The sequence below is a fragment of the Anthonomus grandis genome, chromosome 15 (assembly GCF_022605725.1).
Source record: "Anthonomus grandis grandis chromosome 15, icAntGran1.3, whole genome shotgun sequence".
NCBI lineage: Eukaryota > Metazoa > Arthropoda > Insecta > Coleoptera > Curculionidae > Anthonomus > Anthonomus grandis.
In genome coordinates this window covers 11,404,028-11,429,835 of record NC_065560.1, presented here as the reverse complement: position 1 = coordinate 11,429,835, position 25,808 = coordinate 11,404,028, and the positions used below count along the sequence as shown (strand labels likewise).

General features: G+C 32.6%; 1 protein-coding gene across 1 annotated transcript in view; it reads left to right on the top strand.

Annotated features, from left to right (window-relative positions):
* Window positions 1-25,808, top strand: part of LOC126744926 (protein Wnt-11b-1-like) — a 35,996-nt gene that overhangs the window by 5,292 nt on the left and 4,896 nt on the right. The window contains exons 3-6 of the mRNA XM_050452520.1: window positions 14,845-14,949; window positions 15,004-15,179; window positions 24,599-24,764; window positions 24,820-24,970. Of these exons, the coding sequence (XP_050308477.1) occupies window positions 14,845-14,949; window positions 15,004-15,179; window positions 24,599-24,764; window positions 24,820-24,970 (598 nt within the window). The remainder of the gene's footprint in view (window positions 1-14,844; window positions 14,950-15,003; window positions 15,180-24,598; window positions 24,765-24,819; window positions 24,971-25,808) is intronic.

Sequence of the window (25,808 nt, the reverse complement as noted above, 5' to 3'; positions counted from 1 at the left end):
ATTTACAACCCGTGAAGTGAGGCTATTAAATAGATACAATTTTGATATATTTAATATTACTTTACTTCGTTTTAAAAAATGTATTGCCTTGTAATATATGTTGTTCAATTTTGTTGTTGATTATAAATGTTGTTTTTTTTGTGAGTTAAGATTTTTCCGGTCAATCTCGCTTTATTTCTATTTTTAGTTTTTGGTTGCATTTTAGTGAATTTAACTTTTAAATCTTATATCTTGATAATGTATTTATAAGTAATTTTGATACCTTTTATGTTTTGATGCCTGGGTCTTTGTAATGAATGTGACTCAAACTGTTAATGAGGTTTCATGTATTAGATGAACAAATAAATAAATAGTCTGACAAAGTTCGTTTCTGCGATCAGGATCATCTGCTAAATAGTAGCTCTTAAAGTAATTGAATTTTATAAGGGTGCCACTGTTCCTTTTTTAATAATTTTGCTACAATGCTCTATAAAACGGATTCTCGTGTAACGAAACCAGGATATGCAGTTTTTTATTATTAGCTACCCCAGTACTTTCTGGTCTGCCAAGATTATTAAAAGTTCTAATCTTTCTCCACTTCTTTCGCGCTGTACGGGCTTTCCTAAATCAACTTATATTAACAGATGGAATGGTAGAGGTAGTCCAGTCCCTTGGCCAGCAAGATGCCCTATCCTGTTGAAACCATAACACTTGATTTGGCATATTTACGGTATTTTCATCAGAATCCAGTGTCGCCAGTGCTGGAATCCAAGTCGTCTACTAAAAAGTCATGATAACGTTGTGGCATTGTTCCTTTAAAGAATTATGGTCCTATTACTCTGCTATTATCGGTTCTTTCGGTCATGGTCTGGCAAAACTCGTTTCTTAGAACTGGAAGAATCTAGAAAAAAAAATATAAAAATACTTTATCAGTGCAATAAAATTAAAAAACTAGACTTGCTGGGGCCAATGGAAATTACTAAAACTTTTAAAAGCCCAGATCTGTCCTGTGTAAATGAAAGGTTTGAATTTGATGGCCACCTAGTTTTTAGTAACCTTAAATAATTCTAGACTCTTAGAAGATGGTTAGATTTTCGAAATGTATGAGGTGATTTGATTGTTTAGTTGATTTCTTTGTACATAGATAGTGCCACTTTATTGTAAGCTTTGTTTATTTATATGTTAGATGTTTTGTGTATGTTATGGTAAGTTTTTGTTGAATTTTCCTTTTTTCGGGTTACATCATCTTAATCATTATAGGTCTGATGATGCTCTAGTCGAGCGAAACATGTAACCTTTGTCATTTTATTAAATGTTTCTGTGATGCTGTAGATTTTGTGTTTTTACCTTTTATAAATGTGTATGACCGGCATCTTTTGGATAATGGATGAATTTTTCGAGTTAAATTTTATAAGCGTCGCACTTTTCCTTCTTTAATAATTTTCTTACAGTCGTTCTATGAAGCGTATTATCCAAAGCGAGCTGAGTACTTGACAGGTTCGGATTTTCATGTAATGAAACCAGGATATCCAGTTTTTTATCATTAGGAACGTCAGTGCTTACTGGTTTGCCAAGATCAAGATAAACTGATTTACAGATTCTCTGTTCGGATATCTATTGTTAAAGATTCTTCGAACTTCGTTATGTTCCACAGTTTTCGTACCAAAGCCAAGCATAATTAACTTCAATTCTCTGAGTCTCAATTAAATGCATTGTATAAATAATTGACAATGATTTAAAGACTATGTCAAATATTCACAAACAGAGGTGTAGGGAATTAAAATTGCTGTTTTGAAATGCTGTTAATGGCGGCCATTTCCATCATTTGCTAACATATATTTCAAGAATGTGGAATGTAATTTATTAAACATGTTCAGAATTTTCCGAAGAATGCCAATACAGGAGGTTCTACTTAATAAATTTATATAATAGATACATTTGATGTCAAAATATGCCCCGATCGAAAAATAAAATATAAAATATAAAAATATCATCCTTTTATCCGTTATTAACTCACAACCCTCTATTGCATTTGGAAAAAAAAACTCTAAATCAATTCATTGCATCAATTCATACTATAACGATATATTTTTTTAATTTAAACAAATTTAACATGGCGCAATATGCATCTGCTTATTGTGGCTATAATGCATGTATATTATACACAAATATTACACAAAATTTTCTATTGTATGTCAACAGAAATGAGTGGTCCATGATATAGGTCTTAGCAGAGCGAAAATCTCTGCTTTTTCGGACATATCCCTGTCTCAGTTCTCTAATATCTTCGGTATTATTCTAAAATTGTGTTTTTCTACTGAAGGCAATAAATTTGTTTTAACTGATCTAACATGCTTTACGTCAATTAAGCATCCCCATCCTTTTTGGTGCATTATGATCATGATATTTTTTGCGATATTTTGAGAACCATATTATTAATCTTCCATAACAAATATTTTCTCTAAGGCTAGATTATGCACATTATTTCCAATAGTTTCTCTTTAGCAGTTTGATCATTTTATTACCTTGTTATAAACGGCTGATGTGGAGGAAAAAATATATTTTCTTGATGATATAAATCTTGCATTTCGGTAAAAGTAAATACAAAAAAATATTAGATGTATGTTTTCAATTTGTTTGAAATGAATGTCGTAGCTCATCACTTAAACACTCGTAAAAACAGGCTTTCCATATAGGGCCGCATTTAATCACCATTTTATCACACTTTATTGACTTATATCCGCTATCAGACCTAAAAATGCTTTTAAGGCCTCTCAAATATTTATGAAAAACTAAAAATTAGAAACTCCCTTCGTGTTGTCTGGGTATTAAATAAACATTTACAAATTATATACCTATACAGGATGGCCAGTTTTAGGCAAACCACAACTGGGACACCATAGCATACATGTTACGTTTTAATCATATAAAAGACCTCTAAATGGCTATAAAATAATTGAATAAAATATATTTAATATGTCGTTAATCAGTAATTACGTAAAAAAGATAATATCAATTAAAATGTAATTAATATAGGATATAAGCACAAGCTTTCGTGAACGAAATAATCAGATTTTAAATCATAACAAACCCACTATAGGTTCAGTGGTTGCGTGAAAACCCCATCCCAATTAACTTTGCCCTAATCAAAGACAGAAAGAGTTTTTGCAACTGTTCTGTTTAAATGACACTAAGTTCTTTAAAGGGTAGGTCTACAATTCGTGCCATTACAGTCTTGCTATGGGCATAAATGTATAAAGCATTTCATACTGCTATTCATCAAATATTATTTATGAAGTTAAATTTAATGGAAGGGAAGTGAATATGTACTTTGCAACATAATCAGGGTGTTTTGTTTTGGGTATCAGAGTTTCACTTCCCATATTGCTCCTTTTAGTGTTAATCTTAAAGCTTATAATATTGAAGATACGTATATTGAAGATACTATCGTTGCTTCCACCAATATTTTATTTTACAGTTTATTTGTACAGGGTCTTTCCCCATATATTAAATATCTCTACAGGGGTTTGGTGAAAATTAAAAAAAAAATTGTATACAAAACTACTTAAAATTTTTTAATCCAATGTAATTTTTTTCTGTTTTAGAAATGTCAAATTTTGACAGATGGTTAGTTTTTTATTAAAGAACACCCTGCATATGATTTCGTAGTTAAAAAAAGACGAATTTTCTGATTTCAAAAATATATGGCTTAACTACTGTTAATTAAACCGTTTTGTAAATATCGGCCTCCAGAATCCCTCGTATCTATGAGACGGTACAGTAAAGTGAGGTGACTTTTTTAGGTTTTTCTTTAATAGCTACGTTAATAAATTTAATTAAATTTTGCAAAAATTTGTACAGATACATATATTATTAACCTGTAAATGTCCACTATTATTTTTATTCTACCACCTTTTGGGAATTTTATTTTTTTTGTTTTCTTCTATCCGAAGTCCTCTATTTTCGAGGTGGACTTTGGACAGACTTAAAATCCTATTTAAACGAATTTAAACCCATTATTCTTTGGTTTCGAACATCGTTTGTTTTTGTTTAAGTGTTTTTAGACCTTAGTGGTGTAATTAAAACACTTATTTTCAAATTTATACATATATTGTTCTAATATAAGTGTTACAACGTTGAAACTTAAAATAAATTCGAAACAAATAAAAAAACAAAGCATTTCTTCTTAAAGAAAATAAAAAAATAACAAACAAATTAACAACCTACTCTAAATTAATATCCTGAGGTAGATTTGAAAACAAATATCGATCTCTTCTTAAAGGAATAGGTTTTAAAATGCTGACGATATCGGAGTCCATTACGAAACTTTCATCATTTATCACAGGTAAATAAAAAATATCTGGCCATCATTGCCTTTCTTCTTTCTTAGACATTTTACTAAATATGAAGGGCTATCCGATAATAAGGCACTTTAAATCACTACAAACATGTCAACTTTAGGAACTAAATTTTTAAAGCTATCAGTCTTATGAATTGTCATTTTTTCCTTCAGGGACAACAAGGAAAAGTGGAAGAAATGTTATCAGTTTCTTTATCAGTCTCTCGGCTTCCTTCAGTGGATCTTGGATCTTCAATTATTGGAAGATCTGAATCAGACAAGTCAGCATCATCTTTTTCTTTTGTTTTTGGAAATGGGTTATCATGATCTAATAATTGTAGTAATTTCGGATCAGACTCAGAAAAATCTGCTGATACAACTGGTTGCCCCTGCTTAATATTAATCCTTTTTCTTCTTGCCTTGGGGCGAACCTCTTGTTTTTTGTAAAGAGTTTAATATCTCTCAGACACATTAGTTCCTATGGATGTTGGCGTTGGAGAATTGGTGGCTAAAGCAACATCTTTTCTTTGAAGCAATCTTTTTAAAACGGCCTCTAGATTATGTGGGTAAATGCCAGTTGCTCTAAACCCAGATAAAATATTTTTCTTTTATGAAGCATAGAATGCATCTAAAAAAGTTTCTCGTAAAAGTCGACGAAAATCTGATTTTTGAAATGGTCCCTTTCCTATAGGGTAATATGGCTTGAAAGGCCATCACCAATTAAAACCTTCTTCCCTTCTTTATGCCTAAAAAATGGCAGGAGAATTTGGCGAAACCACTCTACAAATGAGGTGGTTTTGAACCAGCCACTTTTGCTAATGCTGTAGCGACAACCAGGCGGTCCGGTCCATCTTGCTTCCACTCTTTATATCTGTGTTTGGCTTTATAAACCACAAACGGAGGCAAAAGTTCGCATACCTATATCGTACTTATAGTTTTTTATGAATCAATAACTCGATCGCAATGTTTAGATCCTCGCTTGTACCCTACCTTGGGTTTTCCTGGGTCGTCACTAAAATTTGTTTCGTCAGAGTTGACAATAGCTTTGTTTTCACTTCAAATTTTCCTACAAGTTTGAAACTGTTTCCAAACCATTCTTGATGCGCATGCGTAAAATATTACAACTTCTGATCGATTTGAAACCGTCTGCGTCTGTCTGTGCGAACATCAAATACGGGTTGAGTGGAGAAGAAAAATAACCTCAATTTTTTATGCCAGTGAGAAAAGGGCAATAAAATAAAACATAAACAAAAAAAATTTACAGTACAACCTTAAAATAGCTGTATATTATTAATAGAGTTTAAGATTGTATGATTATTTGCTATTTCAGAGTTTACTCTAAAATGGTCGAGAAATTCTTTTCTATTAAATTGGGACACAGTTTCATCAAAATAGTTTTGATTTTTGGGTCTTATCCGTTCTTCAAGTAAATCTTTTTTAAGAGTCTATGTTGGAATCAACATAACTCGGAATCAACAAAATTCTGATCAGATTCTTCCGACGATTCAAAATTACTCATTTCCTTTATTATTAGAATTAGTCTAAAAACACACATTAGTGTGTATTAGTCTGTTTTTAGACTAATCCAACAATTTAAAATACAATTTTTCAAAATTAATATCAGGGACTATACAAAATGACAAAATACAAACAACAATTTAGAGGTTATGTTCATATTCCGAAGATCGGCGTTGACTGGCTACGCGAATTCACTGACATTTTGCTTGAAATAAATCCGAAAACAAGTCTGACTCAGATCAGATGACATTCAGAAATTTGTGTCAAGGACAGAACATCAAACTTTTGATTTGAAACCGATTTGAAACAGCTGGGACATCTTTAATTGTTTGTTTTAGGTCCTCAAAATTTTCATTGATAGTAGCGCAAGTTACTTCTGCTCTACTTCTCTTCATATTTTGTGCTAACCTTGTCGTCAGAGTCTTATACCGAGAAAGAAAATTTTTGACCCTATCATGAAGTTATGCTGGAGAGATTATTTTTGAACTTTCTGACTGATTTACTTTGCGTTGTTAAGTATTGTCGGACAATCTGATAAATGTCAAGGTCGGTTAGCGGAAAACCCATTTCAGCCGCTTCTACGAAAGCGTTTTCCTCTTTTTCCGATAATACTGTCTGTCCGCCATGGCGCTTTGTGTGGGATCCCTTAATTTTATTATTTATTGTGGACTTCGGTATTTTATAATGCTCAGATGGCTGTCTTAAACTTAAAGTTCCCTTTTTGACATCATTGACTGCCCTTTCGAGTTGTATAGGATCATAATTCATGTAGCTTCGGCCACCAAGAACCCGTTTGTATACGCGCGCCATTGTCCGAAGTGGCCTTCACTTTAGTAAAATTTTCTATTACGGCTTTTCTCTATTTCAATTTTCTATTTTTTAAGACCGTTAAATTAAATTTCAAAGTTAAGTTAAGTTTAAATTTCATTTAATTTGAATATCTTATCATTTAATCGTAATATCTGAAGCAAACGCCTAATCAAAAAGGTTACTCATAGAGAAAAGGGTCTTTTTGAAAGGTGTTTGATCTGAACAAAAATAAAACTTTTCAGCTTTATTTTACATATCTAAATGAGTTAATTTACTGCAATAATCTACGACAGTGTACTAACAATAGTGTACGACATATCATCAATTGGACAAATGGAAATAAAACAATATTTTTCTTTAATACATTTATTCTTTAATTTTCCTGAAAAAAAAAACTTAAAATGATACACAATAATAACATAATAATAATACATAATATACAATAATTTATTATAACAGACATTATATTTATCTAAAAATGTTTAAAAGTATTTTGTTAGCACTGAACTACCCTAATTTTAAACAGCTTAGAAAAGGTTGTTAACATTTTAGCTATTTTCTCATGATACATCTAAAGGCATTCTTATTAGGTTAATAATATCCTCATTTTATTAACACATAGATTCAATACAGGATGAATTCTCCTTATATACGTGTATCAGATTCCTAAAGAAAAATTAAACAGATTTTAAAATTATTTAAATTATAATTTAAAAATTAATTTTTAAAATTAATTAAAAATTCTATATCAGAGTGTTATCGAAAGAAACAATATAGGGGTAATTTTGAAATTCCCGCCGCAAGTTTGACGTTTTTCGTTCGGATAGTGCGGTTATACACGCCGATGTGGTAAACAAAGTTTGAACGCTGTTCTCTTGGTTTTGTGCATTTAATTTAATTAAAAATCGTTTTTCAAGGTAAGTTTTTTCTATCGTTGATATGATATTATATGCTCTTTTCTTCTGCAACTAGTATTACAACACCAACCTTTACATCAGATTTTGGGCTATTTTGTCGACATTTTATAAGCAAGTTTACTTTTGTAGGTTATGTATGAAGGTCACAGTTAAATTTAATTTTGTATTGTAGGTTGTGTTCCACATTCAGACAGCATGTTTGTTCCACAATCAGACAGTGTCTGATGAGTGTCAGTGTCAGACACTGTCTGATTGTGGAACACAACGCTTGTTTGGAGTGTTGTTGAAAAAGTAATTGTTTTTGTAAAAATTTAATTTATATTTCAGGAAAAATGGCTCGAGGACGTCAGCGAAAAAGCGATAAAGGGCAATTTGATGAACAATCCATGAGGGCTGCTGTTAGAGCAGTCACCGAAGAGAAGATATCTTTAAGACAAGCAGCTGAAAAATACAATTTAAAATTTCAAACGGTTTATGAATATGTAAGAAGGCAAAAACAAAATCTCACCAAAGAGATTAAAATGGCTCCAAACTATGCTTGTAAAAAAGTTTTTTCTGAAAATCAAGAAAAAGCCCTAGCCGATTACGTATTAACTTGCTCAAAAATGTGTTACGGACAAACGGTCATTAATATCAGAAAACTGGCTTATGAAATGGCAACTATTAATAATTGTAAAATTCCGGAAAATTGGCAAACAAACAAGGAAGCTGGACGCGAATGGTTTCTTGGATTTATGTCCAGACATGCAGAATTAAGTTTTTGCCAGTCGGAAGGATGTAGCCTCTTCAGAGCGACATCATTCAACAAACACAATGTTGGACTTTTTTTCAAAAATTTGGAAAAAGTGTTTCAGAACCATGGAAATTTTTACAGCGGTACAAGAATTTATAATTTAGATGAAACTGCCACCACAACCGTCCAAAAACCGAAAAAGATTGTTGCTCAGAGAGGGATCAAGCAGGTCTCTTCCTGCACGAGCGCCGAACGAGGTTTACTGGTCACCACTTGTTGTATTATATCAGCATCCGGGAATATAATACCACCAGTCATGATTTTTCCACGAAAAAAGTTTAATCCTCGAATGACTTATGAAGTTTCCGATTCTGGATGGATGACTGGTGAATTGTTTCCAAGTGTTGTAAGGCACGTCATTAAATATAATACGTCCAGCACAAAAGAAAACCCTTCTCTCTTAATGTTTGACAATCACGAGAGTCATCTAACGATAGAAGGAATAAATCTAGCCAAGGAAAATGGAGTGATTATTTTGACCTTACCGCCACATACTTCCAACAAGCTGCAACCATTAGGTGTCTCGGTGTTTTTTTCGTTTAAATCATTCATTGACTGACTTACAAACATGGCTTTTAGAGCACCCTGGGATACCTGTTTCCATTTTTGATATCGCTGGCTGTGTTGCTTATGCATTTGAAAAATCGATGACTCCCGCTAATATCAAGTCCGGATTTCAAAAAACTGGAATTTATCCCTTCGATAAATTCATATTTACAGATGACGACTTTGCAATTAGCAGCGTAATGTGCAATTAGCAGCGTAGTGTGATAGGAATGTGGATCAAAATAATAAAGAAGCTCAACGACTTATGGATCCAAATCAACCATCAACATCAAAATGCATTGAAGAAAATATAATGTCAGACTCCTTAGTTTCAGTATCAGTTAGTTTAAACACAACACCTACACAAAATCACAAAGAAACGTCGTCGAAAGTCCACAACAATTTGAAGGATACCCAAAAGCTGAAGAACAAAAAAATCAGAGAAAGAAGAGAGAAAAGCTAAAAGTATTATCGCCACGGACACTCCAGAAAAGATCGTCCTAGAAGCTAAACAAATGGAGCGAGAAAGAAAAAAAAAGTGTTAAGAAGAATAAGGTCGTGAAAAGAAAAGTAATCGATGAAGACTCAACAGACGAAGAAAATGAAGACGCGGCTTGTAACCGAAACTTCCGATTATGATATTGATTTTCTAGGAGAAATCGATCCACCACCACTTCTAGATAAGCTTAATAAAGAGCCAGAACTTGGCGATTTTATTTTGATAGAATTTATGGACAAAAAGAAAAAAATGTATTACATAGCTGAAGTGTTCTGTAAAAAGGATAATAAGGAATGCGAGGTCAAATTTTTGAGAAAGTCCGTTAAGTATAATAACAGCTTCATTTACCCCGAAATAGAAGACGTCTCATTGGTATGTTTGGAAAACTTTAAGATGGTGTTACCAAAACCACCACATGTGGGAACAACAAAGCGGAAACAATCTTATTTGAAGTTTAAAGTTAATTTTTCAGCTTTAGAAGTTCGTTAAAACATTATTATCTTTTGTCTTATTGTGGAACATGCAGTGTCTGGTACTTTAGTAATAATCATATTTTGTTTGGTTCAATAAACAAGGTCAATATTTAGCAAAATTTATTTTATGTCTGACTGTGGAACACCCTTCCCTATCTACCTACAAAACAAAATAAACTCTTTGAAAATGAAAACACCTTTTTAGTATATAAACATATATCACTTACATAGTATATATTTGTTGGTCTCTTATAATACTAACAACATATTATCTTGAAACTATAATATTAATAAAAACTTAATTCAAGCACATGTTTACATAAAATAAAAAGAAACTCTTAAAAAAACCCAAGTTGTAAGAAAAACATTAATTCTGATCCATTTCGGGTGCTCAGGTCTCTTAGCCTCTATACCGATGTCTCGTCTCAGTGAACACAGGAAGTGGTATGAGACAAGCATGAAATAAAATTAAAAAATAGGCAGTGTAAACCTTATAAATCAATTTACTAAATGATTCATGTGAAAAAAAGACAAAATAAGTGTTTAAATAAATATGTATTGTAGTGTAAAGCCAGCAGAATCAGCATTATTAAAATCTGTGGAGAGAACTGATCAGAAGAAATTCTGTAGCTCAAGGTCTTAATAAAATTTACTTTGCATATCGCTCTTCATGTTTTTCTTGTAATGGGAACTGAAGGAAATTTAAAAAAATCTTTTATTACTATGTTTCTCAAAATCATTTAAAATATATATACTTGAAAATTTTAAATCAATTTTTAATTGTTGAATAGAAAATGAGAGGCCAGACATTTTGTAATATGGATTTATAATAATGAAGTTAAAAATTAAATACTTAAAAAGTGAAACTTCTTCATTGAAATCAACTGAATTTGATTTTATTAAGATTGACAATACAAAAACAAATAATAGTAAGAAATAAAATCGGATTTTCTTACCAGAAACCTGGAATTGCTTGCTGCAAATCAATTAAAACATTACTCCCAATATTGAATGAGAACTTTTTAGAAAAAAAGTCATGAATTTAAAAGAACATCCTTAAAACAAATAGTAAACTCACTCACGCTTGCATTCATTGAAATGAAAAACAATTCAAATGATGTTTTATCATTTAATGTCAACAACTGTCTGTTAGCTCCCTGTCAATTTTGCCAAGCAAGATGGCCGACAGACGATTCCGATTTTCACCATACAAGCTTCATACATGTGCAACTAATAAGAAAATATTTACAGGGAGCAATTTAAATTTTAGGACGCCGTTAGCCGATTGGACGCGATAAAACCTAAAAGGCGCCCAATATCCGAAGTCACCAGCGCCGTCCGAAGTCGCCTCACTTTACAGTACATTTTAGGACACAATTTCATAGGAAAAAAGTCTTATTTTAACTCCAACAATCCGCTCGAACTATTATTAATTAAAATTATTTGCAATGAATTTTTGTAACGCCTTGTAAGTACTAGACTGCTATCCTGTATTACTAAAACTCTCCAGCTAATCAGAAAGAAGCAATCGACGCGCCCCCGTAATTACAGGGGCGGATCAAGTATTATTAGCAGCAATTTTTTTTTCTTCACGTCTCGTTTGATTATGTTTTATCGCCACGGTCTGTGATGACCATAACTCATCCCCTGATGATTTTTTTTTGAGAAAAAAATTGACGGAGTGCTATTCACTTTAATTGCTATTCATTGAAAACTAATTAAAGGTGTCTCGAATCAATTAGGTTTGAAGCGTGTGCGTGACTAACGGCTTTTTTTTTTTTTTAAATCGTCACTGTCTCTCCAAAAATGTTTTTATTATATTGTCAGGTAAGTTACCGGTCCGAAGAAATTAAGTCGTTCTGACGTTATCTAATGATATTTTTGCGTGCCTACTTTACACTGATTTCGTTATACCTAAACAAATTTGCGACACGCGATCAAGCCGTATTGTTCATTGTTTAAATGTGTTTTAAAATAGCTCGAATTAAAGCCTTATTGTTTGTTTTAGGAGTCAACACAAATTACTTAAAAAGTCTAAATTAAGCGTTAAAATATAGTTTCTTCTCTTTTTAACCTTAACTTAACCGCTAATTACATGAACAAAAATATATACCAAATTACATAGATAGCAGTTATAGAAAGAAGATAATAGAAAACCCGTGAAATTCATGAAATCTATCTTAAGTTTGAAACTAAGCAATAACATAAAACTAAAAAAGAAGAAAAAAAAATTACACATTTTCCCTTTAAATTATAAGGAGATCATCAGTAACGTGAGAAAATGCGACTTTGATTTTACTTTAAAACCAGCAATGGATATGCACTTAAGTGAATTCGGCAGTCCATTATACACCGAAACAGCATTGAAAAGAAAACATCTGTGAAATAAGGCAGAATGAAAATGAGGAGCCGATAATTTACTTATACATCTTAGGTTGGCGTCGTGCACATCTCTTCGAAACCTGAATTTTTCACGAAGGTAACCAGGGAGGGATGTACCAAGCAATCAATGCACAAAAACGGCCAACTGATGAAGATAGATTTAATTATTGAAATGTTTTGATAGTATGAAATTTTAATGTTTTTATAAAAAACAGGGTGTTACAAAATCGTGGTGAAGTTTCGAGATCTCGCGACAAAATAGCATGTCTTACTATTGACGTTGGACAATACAAAACATGTATCGCCATAAGTAAAATTTAATATTAATTTTATGATGTCGTAATTGAATTTTATTTTCCACTTAATGTAATGTCTTCGAATTTCAATAATTTTTCATGATTTTTGTATTTTATTGTGAGGAGAACAACAACCTTGCATACCCTTAATAAAACGCGAAAAACCTTTCTAGTGCTACTTCTCTGCTAAGTATTGACTAAATATATTCCCTGCGATATGATCACCTATTTCTCCTGGATTTTTCAGATCTCTAACAAATGTAACTAGTATGTAATTGTATGTAATCCAATGCTAATAAGGACATAGGGCCAGTAAAAGTTTCTGGCATTACGTGACTATTTTAAGATCAACGAATGCAAAAGCTGATGTTAATAAAGTCGAATAAGAAAATAAAAGTGACAAGAGAATATATAAATAATCAAGATCTTACAACAAAATAAATCAGAAAAAAGTTGTTGTAAAAGAAGAAAACTGATAGTGAATGTAGTCGAGTTTTTGATAGAATGTGTATACAAAGATAAATATATATAAAAATGCTTTACCAAAAGGTAAGTACGGGTTAATAGAATATATCTAAAGAATAGAATGGCTTTATTTTATGGAGCCTTTTATACATTAATGGAGTCATTTAGTCCGTTTAATATTTGTAATCCCTAAATAATTCCAAGAAAACTTTATCTTATTGGATCATATCTCTAATTATTCACGAGATATTGAAAAGAGGCTTTCAATTATTTAACATGCCATGAAATTCAGAGGGATTTGGTGAAAAAAAAATGGTTTGCATATTCGTAAAGTGTACATACTGACAAATTATTTTATATTATTAAATACTATCAGCTATGAAAATATTATAGAAAGTAATTAATTGAGAAATAATTGTTATGAAGAAACAAAAGTTAACTAAAGTTCATTACTCTTACCAATAAATTAAACTAAACCGCTATAAAATATTTTATTAGCAATCAAAAAAAGTGAATAAGTCATTTAACGTACACAGAACTCGTAAAACTCATCATATTATAACCATATTGTAAACACCGAGAAACCAGCTGATCCTGAAGGTTAGCAAAAATATTTCGGAACAGCGTTCTACCGAGTATATAAGAAGCCGCATCGTTGATAGTTGTCAGTTCAGTGAAGTAAAGTTCTGAATATGGGCGCGAGATTTAAATAGTTGTAAATAAATAGAATAAAAATAAATATCTCTAGTAGTAATATTTCAAATAAATATGAAATATTTCTTCTTAAGTAGTATATTAACAAACCGAATACCTTATAGTTTAATTATATTAGCACTTAAATATAATAGACGATTACGTTAGAGTATTGAATAAGTATTTTTTGATAAAGGTTTGGTTTTTCTGATGATAACACATCTTTACTTTAAAATGCTTTAAAATAAAAATCCCAATGGATATATAATATATTAGTACAAAGTAGAAGAAAATAAGAAATGTTAATTTTGAATTGATTTATATGACTCTTCTGCAAGAAAAAAATACTACTTTTTGCAAGCAATATCAAACTGTAAATTATTTAACAGCCTCTCTTCGAATAATAGATTAGAACAATAACAATATTGGGAGCAAATATTTTAGAGCTGGAATTCATTAATTCATTGGGTTTGCATTTTTTACATTTACCAGGACGTCCATTCTTCATTATACATTTATGTACCTATTGGAAAAATCTCAAATAAATAAAAATTTCATGATTTTCCATCTAGATTTCTGAGTAATTTCTGAAATACTCACTTAATTTATGTTTATACCCATTCCTATTTACTATTTTACTACTCACTAATTATCAGCTAAAAAGCCCATAAGGCAAAATTTAAAAGCCAAAAAATCGACAGATGTACTAACATTTTATGGCAAGAGACCTGCCCATGTTTGTTGTTGCCCAACACAAACAATGCAGTGAAGTGTGCCTTTTTAAGCTTTATTTGAAAATAATGATTATGTTGTAAACAGAGATACTATATCTAGATTTTATTGTATATGATATGAGATTGAAGTGGAAATTAAAACTGTACCGACCTTATTATGCGGGTCCCACATAATTACTGTCATTATTAGCTATATTACATACAAAAGCTAATAAATTTCATCCTTATTTTATAAGTATAGGTTTCTAAGATATAAGCAGACAGGAAGTACCTGCCCATTTGGGTGTGAGCCGTATGTGTGTGAAGAGACAATATTAATTTTTTTGTAGCCACAGATTTTCTTTAAACTGGCCTAATAATACAGGTGGGGCAATTTTTAAATTTATTTTATCAATTTCAGGTCTTTACAACATTCACACCTAAATTGGAATTTATCCTCAAACAATAATCATGCTAGAGGCATAAGATCGGGAGTCACTTCACCATGTGCGTTGGCACGTAGAAAGTAGGTATATTTTTCTCAACCCTAGGCAAATATTGCTATTTTTTTAATTTCCAGGTATGGTTTAGTGAAAATCCAAGCCAAACTATGTAGGGGCTCGATGGAGGTTATGCCCCACATCCAAAATGCCGCTTTGCTTACCACCGAGACTTGCCAATTGATTTTTAATGACAGAAGGTGGAATTGCTCTTCCATTGCTAAAGCGCCACATTTAACTCCAGATCTAACCCGAGGTAGGAAGATTTTAACAAGGTTTATAGTTTAGAAGGATTTTATTATCATTAATATTGGCTCTATAAGAGCCAGATTTGTGGTCTTATTCTTGAATCCAAAGAAAATTTTAATTTTATTACAGATTTTATTAAGTTAGTCCCAGATATTTAGTTTTTACATTTCATTCAGGATGGGAAGTATTTCTTCATATCTTTATGCTTAATTTAAATTAATTTTTCATGTAATATATTTCCTAGATATTAATAATTATTTTTGTTCCATACTTTGAGATATAATTTTTCTATTGTTTCGGGTATTTGACGGCATTTTTAATATATTACTGCATGGGAAAAATATCTTGAGGGCTTTTGATTTCAGAAATTTAAAATAATTTTTATTATACAATATAATTTAAAAATAAATAATAATAAATAATAATACAATATAAAAAATTATAATTTTTATTATAATTTTTATATATATTTTTACTTATAAGAAATAATTTTATTCATTTTACTCACTTTCCACACAAGTAATATTTTAAAGATTTAGAAATAATCTTTTCCAGGCTTTTGAATTATTTTTTTATGCTTTTTAGGCATTTAAAATCATTTTTATTTTGTTCTGTCCATTCTATAATAATAAAAAAGTATAAATTTAAAAATGGAACAAATGTATTTGTAACATTTGTTCCATATTATAAAATATAATAGAAGTCATCAGTTTAAAATAAAGTAATTTACTGCTTTTTAAAGTATAATACAAGGTCGATAGTTTGAGCATATATCGTTCAAAAATCTGCTCGGATTAGATTAGATTGTTTTATTTTTTTTAAATTTAGAAATTATAAAAAAAGCAATTTATTATAAAGTACATAAATCAAAACTTCATAAAAATAATTTCTATTATAAAATGGTAAATATACATATTATTAACACATACATATTATATTGTATAACTAAACAGCACTGATATATTTTTTTAAATATGTATCTATTTTAGTTAGTATTGTTTAAGTAGAACTTTCTTTCATGTAGCAATATCATATACCTTTTCTTTGAGCATTTGTAAAATCAACACCTTGGATGAAGAGCTGTTTTTCAGTTCAATTAATGACAATCTCTTTGTCTCTCAGAGCCCATACCCTCGATGTCTCATTATCTACTAATGAGTTCTTTTAATCCTAGTTAAAGGCTTCTAGACCTCTGATATAAAAGATTCTTCATAACATTTTATAAGTAGTTGCCTCCTTATCCATATTTTGGTAGATGCCTTGAACACTAACACTAACTGGTAGAAAATTTACATCTTTAAGTGCTCGTAGGTTCACCGCTTTTCCTAAGACCCACACGTGGTTTTTCGATCTGCATCTGTAGCTGTATCTGTGATGTGAAAACCATTGTATTTACGTCAGTAGGCCTCAGTAGGTCAGGATCTCTTCAAGGATATGTCGGGAATTCTGCTCCATTTTGACGAGAGAGCAGGGCAGTTAAAAAGTATGTACCTCATTGTCTGATTATTCTGGTTGCATTCCGTACGTAATGGACTCCTGCTTAGTTTTGAAAAGGTGATCCTGAGTAACTAATAAGGATTCCTGTTATAAGATGTCAAGTTGAGGATTTGATTTTTTTTGTATAACTAAACAGCACTGATATATTTTTTTAAATCTGTATCTATTTCAGTTAGTAGAGTTTTAGTAGAACCTTCTTTGATGTAGCATTATAACATGCCTTTTCTTTGAGCAGTTTTAAAATCAGTACTCAGTTCATTTCAGTTTTAATCTCTAATGCACCTTGGATGAAGAGCTCTTTTTCAGTTCAATTAATGACAATCTCTTTGTCTCTCAGAGCCCATACTCTCGCTGTTAAACTATTTTCTGGATCAATTACTTTCAAGGACTCAGTGATGTATTCTAAATCTTCCTAGCATAATGGATGAGGTTTTTTTTGAAGCTCTGAAAAGGACATATTTTCATCATCTGATTCTTCCTGCTCTGTTATTTCAGAACATACTGATGACCAAATTTTTTTAATATTAAAGAAGCAGTACAATTTGATGGCAAAAACATAGTCCTTAAATATGAATCAGTATTAATTTCTTCATCAGATGAATCTGATGTCTCATTATCTACTAATGAGTTAGTTAAAAGCTCTTGACCTCTGATATAAAAGATTCTTCGAAACATTTTATAAGTAGTGGCCTTGTTATCCATATTTTGGTAGATGCCTTGAACACTAACACTAACTGGTAGAAAATTTACATCTTTAAGTGCTCGTGGGTTCACCGCTTTTCCTAAGACCAACAGGTGGTCTTTCGATCTGCATCTGTAACTGTATCTGTGATGCGAACACCATTGTATTTACGTCAGTAGGCCTCAGTAGGTTAGGATCTCTTTAAGGATACGTCGAGAATTCTGCTGCATATTGACGAGAGAGCAGGGCAGTCAAAAAGTATGTACTTCATTGTCTGATTATTCTGGTTGCATTCCGTACGTGCAACCCACCACGGACTCCTGCTTAGTTTTGAAAAGGTGATCCTGAGTAACTAATACAGGATGCCTGTTATAAGAGACAATTTGAGGATTGTCTCCAGTTTGTTCGAATAGCTGAGAAACTCCTTAGACAAATTGCAACAGTTTTATTACTAGGACACTGCTTAATTTAAATCATCAATAGATTTAAATTTTTCCTAAAAAGGTATAATGGTGTCAACATTGCTCGAAACTTCTTTCCCACAGACCTTGAAAAAATTGATTCCATATCATTGCTTGAATTCCTCGATCCATCCGGAAATTGCTAAAAATGTACGTGTTACTTATTCATAAAACTGTTTATTCTTTGCTCATAATATTTTGATTGGCACGTGCGCATTGCGTTGTTGCAAAAACCAGCTATATAATGCGATTTCAACTCTATGAATGCCGTACCCAATTAGCAATTTTTCGACGTGACAACGTTGCATTGTTACGTTGTCTTAACTTTCTAAACGCTTTTGCAACATTTAGAGCTAGGGGAGAGGGCCCTAAGATGACGAACTTAAGGTTTGCGGTCCAATTGAAACTCTATTTTCTTACCAATAAATGTTTTTTTGTTAAACAGAGCATATAATATTTAAGTGACTAATCAATATTTGAGTCTGTTTTAATTTAAATTTGCACTTTGTGGCTGGTAATTTATTTGGGTAAAAAAATGTAATTATCGTCATCTTACACGCGGTTGCTGACAAGCTAACGAACGTATGTGGGTAAGTTGACGAATACAGTAAAAAGGCAATAAAATAATACATTTAAACATTTTAACAATTTATTTTTATAAAATAAACAAAAACTAAAAGCAAGGAAAGTCAAAAATATTAAAAAAATCCAAGGGCGAACACAAAATTTCAAATTGTAACTTAATTTTAAACACGACAAAAATCGCACACCCACACTTTGGCTTTTGCTTCTTTCAAATTAAGTCCAGTGCATTCTGCGTGTGCCCACTTGGTGCATATATTACAACAAAACCAAAGCTCATTATGTTTGCCCTCATCTTCACAAAAAATGCACAGTCTGTCATCTTCTTCAACCTCTTCGTCCATGTCATCATTACTATCCACCACAGCTACATCTACAGAACTATCAGATGAATCAGATGACTCAAATACTTGGCGCTTTACACTTCTGCTTTTATTTTGTTTATTTGCTTTACTATTTTTTTCTTGAACCGATATGCTGCTGATTTTTTTCTTCGGCGGGGCTTTCATTTATTTTTTTCTCTTTTTCAAGTTTTTCATTGTGCTTTTGTTCTAAAGCATCTTTAACGGGCGTGCTAGAAATTATAAGTGATGGTAGTTTTTTCCTACAACGTCTGTTCTGCGTGTTTGCTTTAGGCAAAGGAGGTAATCCCGACTCGATTGTCGGGCTCTGATGGCATTTTTTATCAGAAGTTTCTAATGGTTTTTCAATATTATCTGCCTCTATCTGCTCTTTGTTAGGAGTTACTGACTCTGGCATGCGCTGAGGACCAGATGTGGAAGGCACAAGTTCCTCAATTAATTTTGGTTTAGCATCAATTTCCCTTTCTGTCGTTTGAGTAGTTTCAAAGTCAATGTCCGTAAAAATGTCAGAATCAAACGGCTCTATGCCAGTTGCCCGAAACCCACTTAAAGCATTCGCGACAGTTGCTACTTTTAAATAGGCCTTTCCAAAGATTGAGGCAATGTCATTCAGTGTAATGGCTTTTCCAGGATTGTTTGTTAAAAAGTCATCACAAGCCCTACTATATGCAGTTTTTAAGGGGCCATGCACAGACACATCTAGTGGTTACATTCTGTGACTGGTGTCTGCGGGAAATCCCAAGAGAGAAATATAATTTTCCCTGCACAATGTTACAGCTTCAAAGGTCACATGCCTTGCATGGTTATCCATTATGAGCAGAACTCTGTTGTTTTCGCTAGGACGAGCGTATTGGATAAAATGTTCCAGGTATTTCAAAAAATTTGCAGATGTCATCCATCTGGTTTCATGTGCAACACCTGTAAATCCAGCAGGTGTGTTGTTCATGTAGGCTGGTTGCATTCTAACTCTAGGGAAAATCAAAAAAGGGGAATAAATGACCCACTTGCGTTCATCGTGCATACTGCAGTCACATTAGTTCCTCGTTCTGCAGAAGATATCTTAATTACTCTTCGCTTGCCTTTTGGCTGTTGATACACCGGTTTCATCTACGTTGTAGATTTGATTGGGTTGGATATTATGTTTTTCTTTGAGTTCCTTAAGTGCGTTAAAAAAATTGGAAACACTTTGGCGATTAAATCCCATAAGTCTAGCTATCGAGGTCGATTCTGGCTTACGTAGAGAAAAGTTGTATTTCCACATAAACAGCTTAACAGAGTGTCGTCCAGCCTTCTTCTTGGTTGTGTTAAATCTGTGTGAAATGTTACGATTTTCCGCAGAATTATAAATTATCCTGCTTAACTGCTTCTTGGTTAGTCCAAAAGCCCGTTCGTCAATATTATGTTACATAAGAAACTCGCTGTCGTTGTCCCTGGTTGGCCTGAAGCAAGAGGAAGAACGGATGGACCTAACCTAAAATTTTAATATTTCAATTATTGTATGCAGCACGTTTTTTTACAAACTTTAACTTTTACAAAAAAATTAGCTCTTCGAAAAATATAAACTTAGAATGTAATGTTCCGAGTTCTCATTGCTGCTGCTGCTGCTATATAAATCCTAAAAACTAAAAATTTTACCATTTTTTTCAAACTGGTTAGTCTCTTGTGTAAAGAAAGGCTATAAAGTAGGATATAGGAACCATGGAGGAAACTATTTATAAAAAATAAACCCAGTATTTTAAACTTTAAATATGTAAAATTTAATACAAACCTTTTCACTGCTATCTTCCGCCACTTCCATTGATTTTATATAATCCATATCAACTTTAGGTAAGCTAGTTGTAGGCATTTTTGCTTCCATTGCAAGTTTTTTTTTTACGTCTGTAGTAAGTTGCAGAATATTTAGTCCTTATATCTCTTAATTTTTTAAAGCAAAACGAAAATAATAAGTCCCAATAATTCCAAGCAAAAAATGATTTATGAAAATAAAAATATAGATTAGGTAGGTTATGTTGAATTGAATATCTTTTCGTCCTCTTATTCTCTCTACCTTTGTTTTTTATCTTCTTCCTAAAACTCTTAACATGTCAAAAAGCTTCCTCTATAGCGAAAAATGAACACAGACGATCAGGCAATGTAATGCCCATTCGCTAACGATGAGCTAACGTTGTTCTTACTGGGTTTTTAATTCGAAAAATTGTACACGTCTGCACGTCGTTGTTTTAAGTGTAAATTCCTACTGCTACCATCTATAGATAACAAATACGTTGTAAAAACAGCAGAGTTTTACAACAGTTGCGATACAGGTGCAATACGTCGAACTTTGGTGGAAAATAAACGTCGTTGCAAAACCAACTAAATTTTGCACTGAAAACAACGTTGCAACTAGTAAAATTAAGAGTAATCTTAGGTGACTGCAAATTGTTACTTGGGTAAAAGTTCACGTTTTACCTAATACGTAAAAAATAAACTAAAAAAACTAGTTTTGTGGGCCCATTAGTTGAATTAAATTTGTCGAGAATATGACAGAATAGAAATTATTCCTAATTAATTAGGAGTATAGGATCTCGGAAATAGGATCGAGGAGCAGTTTAACCAACCGTATCAGACGTGCTGATAATATTGCTCGCAATTTCGATGTTCATAAGAGAAAGACGCAGTATATAAATCCGGTACTAAATGAAAATGTAAAGACAGCAATATTGGGGTATGTCGCAATGGATACCACATTATTTTTATCGCCAAACCCCTTCTCACATCACGCGCTATCGTTTGGTGGCCCTGCATGAATAAAGCGAAAGTTCGAGTGCCACTGGACAGAGTTCAACACCTAAGCATCACGGGATCTATGATAAGCCCCTGTTAAAACTTCCTGTTGAAATATAGATATAATGAGGACTGCGTATAGGCTATATGTCCTTAGTAAACTATAGCCGGAGGCGATAATTTGACCATCCAAATGCCTTCTCCTTTTAATAGAAAGCGACCATATATGGCACCTGTGATGATCAACTACAAGGGATCTTAACCCATATGGCAGAAAGAGAAACGGAGCAGAACTTTGATTAAAAAGAAGGAAAGATAGAGCTAGTGCAGGTTTCTAAGGCGATGCGCCATATACCTGCAAAGCCTAGGCCAATTTCTTTTTAGAAGACAGAAACTGCAACATCAATTTGTTCGGATAGCAGAGTCGACAGTAAGACTATTATGGTTGCAAATATCCAAGTTTGTCTGGAGTACATAAAGATCATAAAGGAACTAGGCTAAACTGGTGAAGAAGGGCTGCAGAACTCAGTGTCTAGGTATCTGGGTAATTAGGCAATGCTAGTTTCGAGGAAGTACAGTACTCTTGCTAGGCTAGGATCTGCAAAACTGCCGATCAATGAGTCTGTTTGATAAAGAGACTCTTCGGAGATACACAAAAGCATATGGCAAGGGACAGGCGTACATAGATGGGCCCTCTGCCTGTCTCACCAAGTACTGCGACTAAAGAAACGCAAAATCCGACGAGTGACGAGTCTTTTAACTAGGCACTGGCACTTACTACGCTGGAATTCTTAAAAACTCAGTTGTGTATAGTAAAAAACGCATTAATTGGCTTTCTCAGCAAAGACCCATTATCGGTCTTTTAGATTTCTTTCTATAAAAAAACAAGATCAAATAATAAGTTTAAGTTATTCCACTGCTGGAAAATCTGCAAAAATAAATCATAAGCATATGTCGCCAAGTGATACCGCAGTGCTCCAGAATGTATGACAACGTTTTGAAGATAATATGTATTCCTGTCTGTAGGTTCAGGGATAACACTTTGTTTATTTGATTAATGCAGTTAGTTTTAAAGCAAGGACGAGAAATTGTTCGTCAAAATTATTATTGGTATTAGAAGCGGTATTTTGTATATTCTAGCCTTGCTGGAAATAAAATATAGTTTTCTTAAACCATTGACCAATACACCCACAAAATATCACTTCTTATACACAATATTTGATCACAAGTTCTCAAGGTATTATAAAGTTTCATATTTTTGCAATTATTGAAAGCAAGTGTAAGGACTTTCCTTTAACTTGACATTCCAGGTAGTAGGGAAAAGCCGAGAATCCAGGCACTATTCTATTCGGAAATCGTCAGTTAACTCGTCAAGAACTTTACCAGATTCACTGTAGGTAATTGAAGAATTGAATATTAAACCCAACAGATTCGTTGGGCTAACTCAATAATTCAAATAACGCGAGAAATCTAGCCAGTGGATTTTGCGCAGCGTCGTAGATTCGTTAATTGAGCGCTGAAGCCCCCCCCAAATTGATGACGATGTCTCAAAAAAAATTGTCTTTGATGAGGCACATTTTCAACTGAACGGTCGTATCAATAAGCAAAACTTCCAAATTTAAAGTTTTGGAAACTCTCGGGTAATACCCGAATAGCCAATGCATTCCCGTTTGTTGCGCATTTTGAATTGGCGGAATTATTGGACCATATTTCTACAGCCCAAAGTGTAATTAATAGTGTGCGGGATCGCGAAATGTAAGCCGAATTTTTATGGTTCCAGTTAGATTAATTTGATGTAGCGGATATGATCTTCCAACAAGAAAAATATTGGAAAAACATACGTCTGCTGGAAGAAAAAACACAAACAGTATGCGAACCAATGGTGTTACTGCTGACCAAGTTTCCAAATCGAGTTATGGCGTGGCAATCAAAATTGACCACCAAGATCCTAACGCCAATGGGCTTCGTCCTTTAGGGGTGTTAAGCTACAGCGAGGCAAATAAGCTACAAACAATTGAAGGCCTTAAAGAAAGAAGAATAAAAAACTTTTAATTATATACTAGAGTTGTCTTATTTTAAGTCGTCGAATTCCAGCTATTTCTCTTTATATTGAAATATAAATACGTCCTAAATAATTCGAAAAAAAGTGGTGCTCCTATTGAGTGCCCCTGGATATCAGCCATTTCACTAATCAAGTCTCGTCTTTGGTCTTCAAGTAAATGGGGTTCGCTAAAAGTAATAAGATTCTTTTAGGGAGGCATACGCATATTCGAGTCACGTTTACAAAGAGATGGAAAGTCGAGACCTGAGGTTCATTTCATGATTGCGGATAGAAAGTGCAATTTACTAATTAAGTCCAATTAATGAAAGTTTTCGGGAATCTCTGGAAAAACGTGCCTGGAATTAATTTAGGTCTTAGTTTTACCTTGTTACTTTTATATTGATTTTTGTCTAGTTAGTGCCGGGCTTTCTAAGCCTTTTTAAAGATTATATTAGATAGAAACTTTTAATTGACCATTATATTAGTTCCTCTTATACTATTTAAAAAACAATCAGTTTAGTTTGTTGACCTATATAAAAATATTGGCCTTAAGTAACCAGATTTAACTAAACTTCTCTACAGATCTGGCTACTTAATGGAAACACTAGTTAACTTAGTACGTATCTTTTTAGGTATCGATTTTAAGCCATTGCTATACAAATTAAAACCAATTGAACAATTTGGTCTCGTATATTTTTAAAGCTCTTTAATTATTTCCATTTAGAAATCAATAACTTTTAACTACTTTGAAAATACTGACGAGTGTTTTATATTGATTTTTAATAAAACAAGATGATTATATTATTCCGTAAAAAATTGAATTTTTTGAAACTAATTAAAAAATAATTTGAATAAGTATCAAATGCAAAATATAATTATTTCATGAATCATACCAATACAAATTTCTAGTACTATTTCCATTGCAGTAAATATACAGTGCGGTTCTTAATTACTATTTTGTGCAACAAAATATATATTTAATTCAATTCAACTCAATATTATTTCTTACAACTCTATTACTATTAACACATATTTTAGCAACAAGGGAACAAGCCTACGTATATGCCTTAAGTTCAGCAACGCTAACACACACGCTAGCGCGCGCATGCGCCAGCGGTAATTTACACCAATGTACTTGCGCCGGACGCCCTACAAATCCGAATACTGAGCAATTCCAGTGGGGTGGATGTGGGGATAATGTCAGGTTAAAAAATAATCATTTAAATTAACTAGTAATGCAAGTGATAATTGTATCGTAGGTGGGCCTCGCAGTTTTCAAAGAAGTTCGTTGATAACATGGAAAAGAAAAGTTTGGAAAAGAGGGAGAAGAGTAAGGAGGAGGGTAGTAAGGTGGCAGTACAAGAGGCGGTCGCTGTTATTAATTTGCACAATAATAAAGTGGGACGAAAGGTAAGGCAATTTCGTAATTTTATGAGTTGATAAGGCGACAAATGTTACATCATGAACAGGTATGACCATTTAAAAGTTATTTCCTAAGCTTTAATGACCAATCGCAATTGATCTATGTATATATTTTAGATCGTTCCACAGAAAAAAAAAACAGAACTTTTTGCATCGATCTTTCAACAATTTATCTAGCCATCCTCAGGGTGCAACATGTTCAGACATCTTTAGTTACATTTTGTTGTGTATAAGGATGTTATGGGTGTTGTCTAGGTTACCTAAAAATATTTAAACTAGAAGTGAATATTATTTAAATTTAAAAGTCGTAAGATACATAGCCAAGAGACTACAAAAAGCTTGAAGCCTTAGTAACCAGGATCATCCTAACATCTCCTCAGATAACAAAGGCACTAGATCAGTTCGACTTCTTATGTCTTAAATAGATGGAACATAAATCATATTCTTTAAGATCGTAGCAATGTATCGTGTGTTTTATTTTCAGTTCTAAGAAAGGCCATATCTGAAGTTAAAATGAAAGTGCACACCAGTAAAGTAGGAAGTCTTGAGCACTGTGCTGGATACTCTATCGCTGCTTGAGAGTCCGAAAATCCATCGGTCAATGTGAAATTGCCATTGCAGATCTTTGTACGGATAGATTTCTAGAAACTTTTCCATTCTTTTCTTGCCTTCATTTATTAGAAGCCTCTTATTACTAATTTTTTACCTTCCTCTTCTCCTACACCACTAATGTACCGGCAGGAAAATACACTGCAGTATCATCAACAAAGAGTGTTCATTTTGAATGAATCAGTAAGAGATTAATTTTATATTTTTAGCATAGTAT